Below are 13,953 nucleotides of genomic sequence, written 5' to 3'. Positions count from 1 at the left end.
TCAGTTTTTTTTTCTTTTTCTTCTTTTTTCTTTTTTTTTTTTTTATTTCCAAAAGGTTCTTCTTTTTAAAATTATCGTTTTAAAACACTCGTGGCGCTACGTTGAGCTTCGTTGATTAATTTACTTTAGTTTCTTTTTCTTATTAAATTACTAATTATGAAATTATCACTGTTTTAGTTTATTAATAATAAAATTGTGACTATTTTAATTTATTAACAATAAAATTGTCACTGCCTTTAAGTATATTAAGGATTCACAATTATAAATTTCCTTTTTTTCTTTTATTTTAAAAAATTTAATTTTTCAAAATTTTCAAAATATTGTTTTACAACACCACTACCACTATCAATACGGTCTTTAATCGGGCGCCAGTTAATTCATTGAGCGAAAGGGAAAATAAAAACATTAATGAAAACAAAAATTAATAAATGTACAAAGATTTTTATCAATTCCAATTCTTGTTCTGGTTTCTTACTTAAACTAAACTAAAAAAATACAAGAATGTGTTTGATTAATTCTACCTGTATATCACGCGTTTTATGAATGATAGCTTTTTTACCTGAAATTGCACATTCTGCTGATATTGCAAAACGATGAACTTATTTTGATGTTATTTCCCAACGTTTTTAGGATTATTATTAAAAAAAAGTGCTACTGACTTCTTATAAAGAACTTCAAGAACGTCTTGTTAAAGAAGTTTCGATATCTTGGGAATCGAAGCTCCTATCGACATAATTCGAAAAACACACTTCCTAATGCTGTTATAGAAGCCAAAAAATATAATTAAAAACTTAAAAAGGCAAAAATAGGGGCACCATTTTTCTTGAACTTTTTGGGCAAAGTGGCCCGGCTTTACTATTCACTTTCTTTTGCAAATATATGTCCTTTATCAAAGTCTGTTCTTTTTCACTCTGGTTTGAAGCGGGTATTCATGAATATTACAAAGTAAGTGGATTGCAAATCTCTAACAAACATAAATGTAGAAGACGAGCTGAAGATGAATTCAAATGCGTAGATGTAATAAATGAAATTAAAAAATAAAAGAAAATAACGTGGATACTATACTAAACAGTTGCCCCCTTTCAATTTGTCCTGCGAATATACGGAAGTCGTTGAATGAAATGTATAAAAAAAATATCTTTACCACATGAGAGTACAAGTTGAACGTCTTAGAAGTAATGGGTTCATTCCCCAATTCAAAAGGTCCCAAGGAATAGGAAATACAAAATATTTTATCAAAGAGGCTATATATGATGTGCTGGTTATTATATACATAAAACTGCGAAGAGGCAAATCCTGATAGTTATCGAATCTAAACGGATCCTGAATAATCATGAAAGGACTCCAAAAATGACATAACGCTTTCGTATGAAATAAGGTTAAAAACTGACTGACATATTACTCAGTAGCTTCCAAATCAAAGAAAATGATACAAAGAAGAGGCCGAAGAAAGGTGTAAAAACTAAAGATATTAACAACAACATAATACAAATGATGCCATACTTGTGAAGTATATGAGTTCTTTACACGATTTAAGTGGTTAAAAGTGGTCTGGAAGGAATTTCTCATAAATTAACGAATTGCTGCGTGTAACGTTTATAGCTTTGTAAGTAGAAAGCATGAATGACTTTTCTTAAAACTAAAAATTTTGGTGCGTTTTGTAGTGTCACACACACACGTTGATGCATTCCTTAAGTGGGACACACTTAGGAAACGATTTGGATATGTAAGGTTATAATTATGGGGCTATTCATCATAGTAAATCATTCAAGAGGAAGTAGTTCTATTTTGAAAAGTTAAAGACACCATAAAACATGATGAAGAATTCAAAATAGAGACGGATGAGGCTCAACTTATTACAGTTAAAATTGAGTCTACTAAACAGTGATACAATGCTGATGCAGTGACTTTAATATATATAGGGTGTCTGGGACTAAACGGTATTCGCAAAGAAGGCTGATAGAATGACTTCAGACGAACAAAAAACACATAGTGACATTTTGCTTTTTGGACTCATGTCCTCAAATTATGTGGCCTCAAAGTTGGGATATGCAAATCTGTCCAATTTTTACATTTTTACTTACAACTCAGGAGATATGACAGATAAAGTCAACTTTCTATATTCTTTAAAATGAATAACTACATAAATTTAGCTTCTTACTGCATCCCAGGTTGCAAAAACAATTTCAGTTTTAGAGATATTTAAATACAAAATCAAAATTTTACAAATATTTTTCTAATAAATTTTTGTTTAATCGTCATTTACTCATAATTTACAATAGCCCACATTACCAACCTATTAGTTTTTTTTACAGGAAGAAGAGCCTTGTTTTCTGACTTTCATTTTGATATTATAACATAATGTGGGAAAATTTTAGAAATAGCATGTCTATCAAGCAAAAAACTAAGGTCAAAACATTAGAAAATTAAGTAAAACAGTATTTTTCAAACAAAACAAATTTGTTTAATCTTTGTTACACAGTTTGCACTTCTATGTATTTGTTATTCGAAAAATGTAATTAATAAACTTCGAGCGTAGCTAATATGGGAAACTTTAATTTTGTTATTACTTACAAGCGATGCTATTTATTAGGAGAGCGAAATTAAAATAGTTAAAGCAAAATTAATTAAAATCATTTATACAAACTTTTCTATTTCATATCCATAGTGATATTTTTAATGTTATGAACTAAAAAGTAGAGTTTGTAAGTATTCTTAAAGAAATATTTTTTATTATAATTACATTGAACTCTATTACTCCCATCAATTTTCGTTTTTATGACGCATTACAAATAATTTTTATTGGAAAAATTAAATTGTAATATTTCTAATGTTTTTATTGGAATACCGCTAGACTTGTGTCCATCAAAGCATTTTTTACTCAGCTATATTTTATTTTCAAAAACAAAAAGCGCTTTTGCCAAGAGAACTATTTGCATATCTTTGTTACAACATTCATATATCAAAATCGGATTATTTACGAAATTGCTATACATTACATCCTTTTTAGATTTCTTTTATACTTATAAGCTAAATAATCATAGTCCGTTTGACTATAAGAAATATTGAAATATATTTATATTATATAAAGATAAAAATTATTTCTACTTTGACTTAAAGTATTACGAGTTATTAAGTATTTTATTTCCAAAGCAGAAATATAATCTTCGAAATGGTATATGACCATTATGAAGTTTTAAATATGTGTTTTTTTTTTAAGTATAAAGACACTGACAAAATCTCGAATCTTATCGACTTTTTTAGCACTTTTCCAAAATATTTAAAAAAAAAAGTGCTTATTAGTTTCCCTCTGCCCGTCCGTCCGCCCGTTCGTGGACATGTTTACAAAACTTCTACCCCCTTGAAGATAGAAATCTGAAGTTTAATACGTACATAGATCTTTACTAGAAACTTATTTCCTTAAAACAAAATTTTTACCTATCTCCCCCCTCAAGAAGTTAAACCCCTTCAAAACCATAAAACTGCCATTTTTAACTATTTGTTGCAGTGAAACCATAAGCATTTTTCAAATTTTGCAAACGCAGAAAGGCAATGACTTGCTTCTGCTTTCGCGCCATACTATAGTTAAACTTTAAAAAACAAAAGGCCGTTCAAATTTACAGTTATCTAAACTCCGTTTATTCTAAATCTTTGATGTCGTTTTTCTTATAGACCCCCAATTGTAGGAGCCTAAAATTTTAGCAGCTATTAGACACTAATAAATAGTTTATTTTATCAGAAGTAAATTTTTTTCCATCTACATCCCCTCTCAAGTTATCGCCTCTTGAAATTTGTAAAATTTGAATTTTTGATACCTTATATTTTCGAAATGCCACTTTTTGCAACTCACACAATTAACCCTTAAAATCGAGCATTATGTTAACCCCTTTTTATATAAATTTTTGCTTTACTTCAAAGGCTGAATAAATCATTCATCCTAAATATATGCAATCCTAGAAATAATTACGTGTATGAATGAAAATAATTTTAATAGTGTGGGAGGTATACATAGACTGTATTTAAAAGCAGTATTTTCATTTGTTGAAGGGAAAAGTGCTATAATACAAATCATTGGTTCGACCCAACTTTTTTTATATCCAAGAGGAGTTCATAATATTTTGTAAATTTGGAGGATTGTTTTGATGTGGATTTAGATTACTCTGCCGCAGTACTAAACATTTTTGAATAAGTAGTTAGAAAACAAAGGAAAGCTCACTTTAGTTAATAGAACCCCGGAATGAGTAAGAAATTAAAATATACATGCAGAACAGGCACTAGATTTTCTAATTAAAAAGTGTATAAAAAATTATTCTGAAGCTACGAGTGAATTATTAGCACAAAAAAAAGGCAAGAGATACGTCACACAGTGCCACGATTGCGATTAGACATTCAAATGAAGTTCATAAAGCGAATCCTCTCCTTGAAAAAACAACTAATGGATAATGGGTAAAAAACAATAAGGTAGAGCTAAATTATTTGATGGCCATGTAGAGAAAAGTTTTCATCCAAATTAAATGAGTTCTTTTGCTTGTTAAGTAGACAATTTTGTGATAGATGAACGCGCCATACCTTCATTAACACAAAAGAAAATTTTTCTTTTGTGTTAAGCAAAAAATTCGCTTAAATCAGAAAAATCTCTAGATTTTTACCTCCTTAAAAAGAAATCTGATGTAGTCTTCACATAACCTACCGCATTGTGTATTGTCTATTAAGTGAAAGTGTAGAATATTATAAAAATGTCTGTTAAATACTTCTTTCAAATTTTTAGGACATTAGTAAGTTTATAGTTAACATACTTAGAAAAATGTAAATTTGGCTCTTACAAGAGTTTCGCTTTGTGCTACCCGAATTCCTTGAAATGCTCGCCAGTTAGTTTTGGTAACAACCAGAACTCAAATATCAAATTTCAAGAAATTCCATCAATTTGTTCCGTAGATATGGTGAAAAATGTAAAATCGGCTCGCAAATCAGTTTTCGAGCCCTGATCTTTCCAAAAAATTTACATTTTCATTGTTTTAATACAAGGAATTCAAATATTAAATTTCAATGAACTCGGTCAATTACAAAATGTACAAAAATGTATATTTGGCCCGTTGTAAATGTCCAGTTGCTGAGGCCTGATTTTTTCCGAAAGTTAGGAGGTTTCGCGGACGGTCTAGTGAAGCTTATATATGAAATTTCAAGTAAATTGGTTGAGTAAAATAGGCCCCCTAAAAAACTCGATATTCAAAATTTGTTGCCATCACATAGCCTACCTATTGTATACACAATAAGGTCGGTAATAAAGATAATAAGGACTTAGTAACAATAAAAATAATTTTAATCATAATAATAACTGTAATTATAATAATAATAGTAATAATAATAATAATAATAATAATAACAATAATAATAATAATAATAGCAATAACAATAATAATAATGATAATAATAATAATAATAATAATAATAATAATAATAATAATAATAATAATAATAATAATAATAATAATAATAATAATAATAATAATAACAATAATAATAATAATAACGATAGTACTAATAATAATAGCAATATCTATAACATTAACAATAATAATGATAATAATAGTAATAATAATAATAATAATAATAATAATAATAATAATAATAATAATAACAACATTAATGGAAGTAATACTGACATAAATCTTGGTAGCAATAGCAATAATTAATGAAAAAGACCATAGCGACAATACAAATAATATCAAGGATAAAAATATCGACAATAGAACAAATTACCTAAATTTCATTTAGGGTAAAACACTCACAGCTATCACCCAATTTTCTATATCTATACCCAATACTCACAACCTACCAAACGGTCGCTTATTGCAAACATATCCGCCTACTAACTTTTTAGATCCGCTGACTCCCCTGATTGTTCGTATGTCCAAAAGGTCCGTTGAAGATGGCGATAGTGCTTATGTACTATCTCGCTTTAGAGATCGGGCTGTATATGAGAATGTTAAATTGCACTTGGCATATCTTCACGACGCGGCGGAGAATGTCCACCACTATGGTAAAACTAGATTAGGTGTTAAGGTTTTTATTGAAAGTGAGGACCTTGCCTCTGATTATACTATTTTATACAACTTATTCAAAAAATTTCATGACACTTTAAGTAAGTCTGCCGGCAGTGTTGATAAAGATTTACAAACGTTTAAGGGCCATATGAAATGTTAATATTGCCATTGATTATCTGCAGAGGAGGAGGGAAGCAAACAACAAGTTTTTTCTTCCGACGACCTAGCTTTCGGAACAACAATAACTTAGTCCAATTAACTGATAACTTTGGAAATAGTATGACAGGGACTGTGAAACACCTTTTTTTGTACTATCAAAATGTTCGTGGACTAAGGACTAAAACTAACACCGTTCGGTTTAACTCTTCTCTTTTTGACTGTGATATTTCTGTTCTAATGGAAACTTGGTTGTTCCCCTCCATCAATAATCTTGAATTATTCAACTTTTCATTTTCTGTTTTTAGAAAGGACCGACATGGATTTCTCTGGCATGGACACACACCAAAGGGAGGTGGGGTATTAATTGCCTTTAAAAACTAGTTATCACATTCAAGATTTCGATGATCTTGAAATCATTTTAGTTAAAATGGAGCTGAATTCCAAAATGCTTTTCTTAATCAATTGCCATTTACCGCTTAACTCAAGTAATGAGTTGTATGCAAAATTTTTCGACAATTGATTATGTATGCAATTCTCTTAACCCGGAGGATTAGGTTTTTGTTTTCGGAGATTTTAATCTCCTCAAAATTAGCTGGATGGCTCATAATGAGGAACCATTTTTGATTTCAATTGACTGTTCTAGTGAGTTGGAGCTGTATTTTACAGATACCTTTCATCTAAATAATTTGCAACAAATGTCCTCAATAACAAACCATCAATCGAAGCAACTGGATCTAGTCTCTTCAGCATTTAACTTTACTCATGTAAAGTCTATGGCGAGTTATTTTTATGAAGTCATTTTTGCTGTATTTAAATTGTTTATTCCAGCGTTGAAAACTAAAGGTACTGGCTCTGGCCCTCCATGGTTTTTACAAGAGTTTAGGGTATTTCGCAATAAAAAGAATAAGCTGTTGCGCAAATATCTCTCCACTAAAGGCGACACGGACCGTGATCATTTCCGATTGTCGTATGATTAATTTAAATAAGCAGCAAAAGAACGTTACGACTACTATATCTATAAAACTACTATACGTAATCCCAAAGTTTTTTGGAAGTTCATAAGCTATAAGAGGAAAAGTGATAGTTATCTAACCTTCTTGAAATTCGACTGGAATACAAGTAACAATTCCCAAACTATTTCCAAATTTTTTCGTAACTTTTTCGCCGAATCTTATTCTTTTTCACATTGATAACTATCCTAAAACTACCTTTACAAATTTTGTCACGAACTCTTTTGCTGTTGAAAAATGCCCTTCTCCTGAACTAGATGGAGTTCCTGAGATTATTTCGAGCAGGTGCTGTTTTTTTCTGGCGCCCATCTTATCTGTAATTTTTAATAAGTCTTATTCTTCGGGTATTTTTTCTGCCGTGTGAAAGGAAGCTTTCATTAGGCCAAACCATAAGAAAAACAATAAAAATGACGTATCAAACTACCGTCCTGTAGCCAAACTGTCGGCAATTCCTAAGATTTTTGAGTTGATGTTATATGACAACATTTATTTCCATTGTATGCCATTCATTAGTGGGCGTCAGCATGGCTTCTTGAAAAAGAAATCGACTGTGACTAACCTAGTGGAAGCCACGACAGTTTTCTTAAATAATAATGAAAATGGGTATCAAAAAACGGACGTAATTTACACAGACTTTAGCACAGCCTTTGACATCCTACCATATGATGTTATTATTTTAAAATGGAAACTCTAGGAATTCCCTGAATACTTCTTAGCCTGAATAAAGTCATATACATCTGGTAGGACTTACAGAATCTTCTTTCGTTCAGCAATTTCTTCGCTTCTTTCGTCTAATTCTGGTGTCTCCCAGGGTAGTCACTTAGATCCACTGCTATTCATAATTTCAATTAACGATGTTGTCTCCACGTTAATGCATAGTGAGGTATTAACATATGCAGATGACATGAAAATTTAAAAAAAAATAAGCTCTGCAAATGATGCGATTTGTCTTTAGGATGATCTTAACTTTTTCTACGAGTGGTGTTCAAGTAATAACCTAAAAATCAATGTAAGTAAATGTGCACAAATGTGCTTACCTAGGCAAAGACGTCCACTTGTTACAAGCTGTTCTTTGAATGGCCAAGCTCTTAGTCGAGTTGATTCAATAATGGACCTGGGTGTTTGCTTCGATAACAAGTTATCATTAATAAACCACTACAATCATATCATATGCAGATCAAGCTCGATGTTAGGTTTCATTAAATACTGGTCAAAAGAGTTTATTGATCCTTTTGTCTTAAAATCGCTCTACACATGCCTAGTCCGTCCCTATCTTGAATATGCTTCGGAAGAATTGTTGAATCTTGAATATGTACATTATCGATATACATATTAATAGGATTAAGTCTTTTAAAAAAAAATTTTTGAGGTTCGCACTGCGCCTTCTTCCTTGGGAAGACCCCATAATTCTACCACCTTGTGAACACTGGCTTAAAATAATTGACTTACCCACACTGGGCAAAAGACCTGATGTTGCGTATTTGTTATTAATTTTTCAGCTTATGAAAACTAACTTAATCTCTCGCGATATTTTAAAAAAAATTGTGATTAACTCTTACTTTAGGTCTCGTTCACCTGATCTTTTCATGGTTCCTTTTCATAGGACCAACTGTGGGAAACATGAACTTTTCAGCAGAATCCTGCGTTTATGCAACAAACACAAACACAGACTTGACTTTTCCCTGAAGAAAGACACGATGAAAAAACTTCTATTTACTTATAGTTAAGTATAAACCTTTTTTTATTTCAATTCTTGTTTTAGTTTTTCATTGTTTATATTCATATTTATTGAGTATTAATAGTAATAAGTTTGGTTCTGTATAATTTTTAAATTTAATTTTAAGTCAAAAATATGTTCTGTCTAAAAATTTGTATATAATATATATTATGCATTCTATAATTTTAAGTTATGTAAAATGTTGGAGCTAAATATAAACAAATAAATAAATAGATGCTCTTATAAAAAGTATAAACTCAAATAATTGCTATTAATTTTGCTTTTTATTAATTTAAGATGCTCTTGTTGTCAAATATTAAAAATTTTTGATATAAAAGTCATTCTAGATAGCAGCTGACATTTTTAAAAACCTTTATTTTGCTAAAAAAAATTAAGGTATATTAGCATTAATTCACCACATATTTTCGTCGGATGGTACTATATCTTATGGTTCGAGGACCTTTCAAAAAGTCAATCCTCTTAAGATTTAATACCCAAAATAAATCATAAAAAAGAAACAAGAATAGAACAAGAATGAAGTGCCTTATCAAGAATTTTATTATATGTATATGGTTGTGTGTCTCCAATCTGGCTGAAACGATTGCTTGCAATTATAAAATATTTCAAGAAAAGGCAAGTGGTTATGGCGCCGGACTTTTAACCGAAAGGTCTTGGGTTCAAACCCTGACCAGGCCACTGCAAAAATTATATTCAATATTTTTTAGGTTAAACTTATAAAATAAAAAATTGATATAAAAGTGATTTTCATATATCCATAATATTCGATATTGAACGCAACAAATAAATAATAAATATGAAAAATCATAAGCATTTAATATAATTAAAAAACACGGAGGCTAGTCACGTACATTGTAGATTGTAGATTTTAAGGGAACCGAGTGGAAAAGGAGTAACCCCCCATTCTTGACTTATTGTAGCCTCTCCACGCCCACATTTATAGTATCCCCGTCCCAACCACAAAGCCGGAGATATCCCTAAGGGAGTGGGACAACCTTTCACGAACACTTAGGGACCCATGTCAATTGCGGCGCCGAACAGCCAGTGCCGGACAGTCGCATAGAATGAGCACGGCCTTCTCATCGCCACCCCCACAAAATTTGCACAAGGGGTAGCCTGACTCCCCAGCCTATGCAGATGGTACATCACTGGGCAATAGTGCGAACCCGGCTCCTACTCATTCCCAGCAACGCCGAAAGAAACACTTTCGCATGACGGCACCCTTTCGTGTCCCGCCAGTGACGGTAACATTCCGCCGCGAGCAGGCAGACAAGCCTGGCCCCCACGGCGGAAAAAGGTAGACCGCAAAAAGGCAGCGGTTGCATAAATTCAGCCCCAGTTCTCCTCCGCATCAGCCCATCGGCAACTTCGTTGCCCGCACGGCCACTGTGGCCCGGCACCCAAATGAGCATCACTCTGTTCTCCGATGCCAATACCATAAGTGCAGCAAGGCAGCTCCAGACCAGCTTGGATGTAACCTGAGCTGAACGAAGCACCAGCAGTGCAGCCCTGCTGTCCGAGAACATATAGATGGTGCGGTTTCTATACCCCCCTTCTAAATTGATTCTCAGACAGATCTCTATCGCATTTGTTTCGGCATGGAACACCGTGCAATACGGGTCAAGGGTTACATATATAAGCGTGTCCGGGCGGACACCGTATACACCCGAACCCACACCCGACTGCGATTTGGATCCGTCCGCGTACCACACGCTCGAACCCGACTCAAGTACCGGGCCATCCCGATCCCACGTCCATCGATCGGGAAACAGAACCCTGTACTTGTGGTCAAAGTTGTACCGCGGCAGACAGGAATCCGATATGGTTATTCTTAGAATCGGATCGCTCTCAATGAAGTCTCTGTGAGTTCTGTGGGCCAACTTTAGCCCTGCCCTGTCTTCGCCAGAGAGAAGTCGGTAAGTCACTAGCCGAGCTTCCTTCAATATATGGAGGTGCAGTGGCGACAACCCGATCATCACCTCCAATGCAGCGGTAGGAGCCGTCCAGCTTGGCCCGCACACCCGCCTGCTATTACGGCACCATACAATCAACGCATAGGTGACGATGGGTCTAGCAAGGGCCGTATATAGCCACAGTGCTATTCTGGGACTGATTCCCCAGGTCCCCCCGATGAAGCTCCTACACGTCCACAGGGCCGCCGTAGCCCTCTCGATAACTCTATCTATATGGGTATTTCAGGGGAGGCGATCATCCAGAGTTACCCCAGATACTTCACCTCCCTAGAATAAATAATACGTTCATCAAACAGAATTAGGCTCGTTAATCTATCCCTGCTTCTGCGTCCGGTGAAGGCGAACAAAGTACTCTTACTTAAATTCATATTTAACCCAACGCCTTCGCACCACCTCTCCACAACACTTAAATTTTGCTGTAGAAGATCAGAAATAGTGTTCACGTGTTCCACGAGTAAGACATTATTGCTTCTCATTGCCGCCTTTTTACGCATCTTGGTGGGCGCCTGCCCTGCCACAGCCTCTTTTGCCGTCCTAGGTGCCACACTAGCCCCACCAGCAGCAAATACCGAAACAGTTCCGGGCTTCCAAATGGACTTCGACCCGGGATGCTTGTATTTGGCACGCTGGTCGATGGTCCTTCCGTTTCCCTTGCCGCCATTTTTGGAGCGACTTCAGACTTTGCATGAGTTTTGACCCTTTTGGTTGGCCTGAAATGCTCGTCGTTGTCGCGGTGGGTATTGGTTTTTTATTTTGTCCGGCACTGCCGCCAGCACCTTGAGAGGATTTTCTTCCTTTAACCCGATCGGTAACACAGAAGAAGTTTAGGAAAAGTCGGAACTCCGCTTTTCGTAGATCTTCCAATCCGGAATCATCCACGGAAAAGGTAATGGAGCAACCCCCTTCCTTTTCCTTATTCATCCTCAGCACCCTCCAGGAACTTTATAATTATTCTTTATATCTTTTATTTTTGATTATTTCAATCAGATTTTCAATTTTAAATTTTCATGTATGTAATTCACTAAAAGTTTTAAAATTTTTCAAATTGGATTTGTCAAAATAAACTTGTTTTATGCTCTTTCTCTCTAAGAAACGCCTCTTTTAAATACTGAAAAATGTAACAAAAAGTTTAATTTATTTGCTTCTTTCTAATTTCTATTATTTATTTATTAAAAATGAGCGTATAGGAACTTAAATTAAAAAATTTAATAAAAATGAGCGAATAAGAATTATTATCGTGGAAATTTCGTAGTTATATAAGGCTGTAAAGTCCGAATTGAAAGCAACGCAATATTAATATACAACCTCATAGTTATAATTTTGTTTACACCGTTCCACAAAGCTATTTCGACCTGGAGGCTCATTATTTAATATCTAATCGGAGCAATTAATATCGAATTGTGGAACAAACTCGTCAGTTCAAACTCGTTTAGCCATCCATCTTAAAATCAATTTTCACTCACATATGCAAAGCAGCTGAGTTGCATGATCTGCAGACCGCATTTCATTTTGACTTTGTTGATGGCGGGGGGCAATTTCATTTGGTTCGAGAGAAAATTTTCTGCTTCGCATAGAAGGCAATTGGTGTTGCGTGGAACTCATTGTGTTCAGAAAATTGTATATATGGGTTTGGCAAAGCAGAACTGATAGCTTTCGTTTGGAAGAAGTCTTAGTATGTAAAATTGCAATAGAATTTTTTTATTCGTTATGTTTAAAAACATCTTTTGAAAATTTTCCGAAAACAAATTTTAGGTGTAAGTGATAAAATGTAGATACTTTCACCATTTATAATATTAAAAATTACTTTTGCATATCGGCCATTTCATTTTCTTTGTGTATATTTTATTTTGATTTTTACTGATAACTCCATATGTTCGAGTTATAAAGAATACAAAAATTTTTATGCTATTTATATGAAATCATGTTTCTTAGTATGCGATTAATTTGTTGAAACTCGTGTGCTGTAAAAGTCTTATTTAGCAAGCTAAAGTAAAAGAAACTATAATTTACAAAAGATATCAAATGTTTAACTTGTATAATAACTATTAAATTAAAAACTATTTACCATAAATTTTGAATGCATAAAAAACTTTTATGTCACGAGGTGTTTGTTCGCTGAAAATTGATAAGAAATCCAAAAATTCCTCGAAAGATAAATGTCCAAGACCATCTCGTGAAAATGCTTGACATATACGAGATTTAAAAGGATTTTCCTTTAACTCTGGCATTTTTTCAATGAAGCTTCGTGGAACTCTTACGTTACACACTTGATTATCCGTCATTTGCCTTGGTATTAAATCTGGACGCAACTCCCGGAAACGTTTGTAAACCCTTAACACAATATAAAAAAAGACAATGTAATAAAAGAAAATTCATGTCCATAAATTTATATAAAGGTGCGCAAAAGTATTATAAGAAAAAATCAGAATTGTTGGAAACACAAATAATTGCACAAATAATTGTTGGAAAGAGTTGTAGATACATAGCTCTCAAATATTTAAAGTAAAATCCAATTTTATTACTTCTGAAAAAGTTTCCATTATTTGGACTTTTTATTAGCTTCTAAAAAACTTTCTAGTGAACTCTGAAATAAGAACAAAAAATTAAATAAATCGTAAACGTAGAAGTATAATATATGATGCATTAGAATCATCTAATAATTTGTTAAGGAGTCGAAATACTAAAAAAAGTATTAAAATTGATAAAGATTCCGGGGTTTGATATAATAATATAAATTCTTTTAATCCCTTGCAAATTCTAGCTAAAACAGATTGAGTTACAAATAAAAAACTCACCCTATTGCGCTTATAAAAAGTAATACGAATTTCCTACATAATTTTATGAAAGAACATAAAATCCAAGATTATTACATCAAAGTGATTTACATCTCATTTTATACATAATTTATTTCGCAAATAAGACAATAAAAATTAACACACTTCGAAGTGAGTACAAATATATTTTTGACTATAAAGTTCGTTGGGAGTATAAAGTTAATAGCTCCAATAATTAACGCAATGTCACAATTGCCA

General features: G+C 33.0%; 1 protein-coding gene across 1 annotated transcript in view; it reads right to left on the bottom strand.

The window, feature by feature from the left end:
• The window catches only part of LOC129614566 (calcium and integrin-binding family member 2), a gene marked incomplete at its 5' end in the record, with an annotated part of 66,394 nt that extends 53,134 nt beyond the window's left edge, over nt 1–13,260 (bottom strand). The window contains one exon of the mRNA XM_055529257.1: nt 12,987–13,260. Coding sequence (XP_055385232.1) covers nt 12,987–13,260 — 274 coding nt within the window. The remainder of the gene's footprint in view (nt 1–12,986) is intronic.
• Between the last annotated feature and the right edge of the window lie 693 nt (nt 13,261–13,953).

Source organism: Condylostylus longicornis, unplaced genomic scaffold, assembly GCF_029603195.1.
Source record: "Condylostylus longicornis isolate FDR11 unplaced genomic scaffold, ASM2960319v2 ptg000111l, whole genome shotgun sequence".
In the NCBI taxonomy this organism is placed as follows: Eukaryota; Metazoa; Arthropoda; class Insecta; order Diptera; family Dolichopodidae; genus Condylostylus; species Condylostylus longicornis.
Note: the sequence above shows the minus strand (reverse complement) of the source record. Positions and strands in the feature narration are given on the sequence as shown.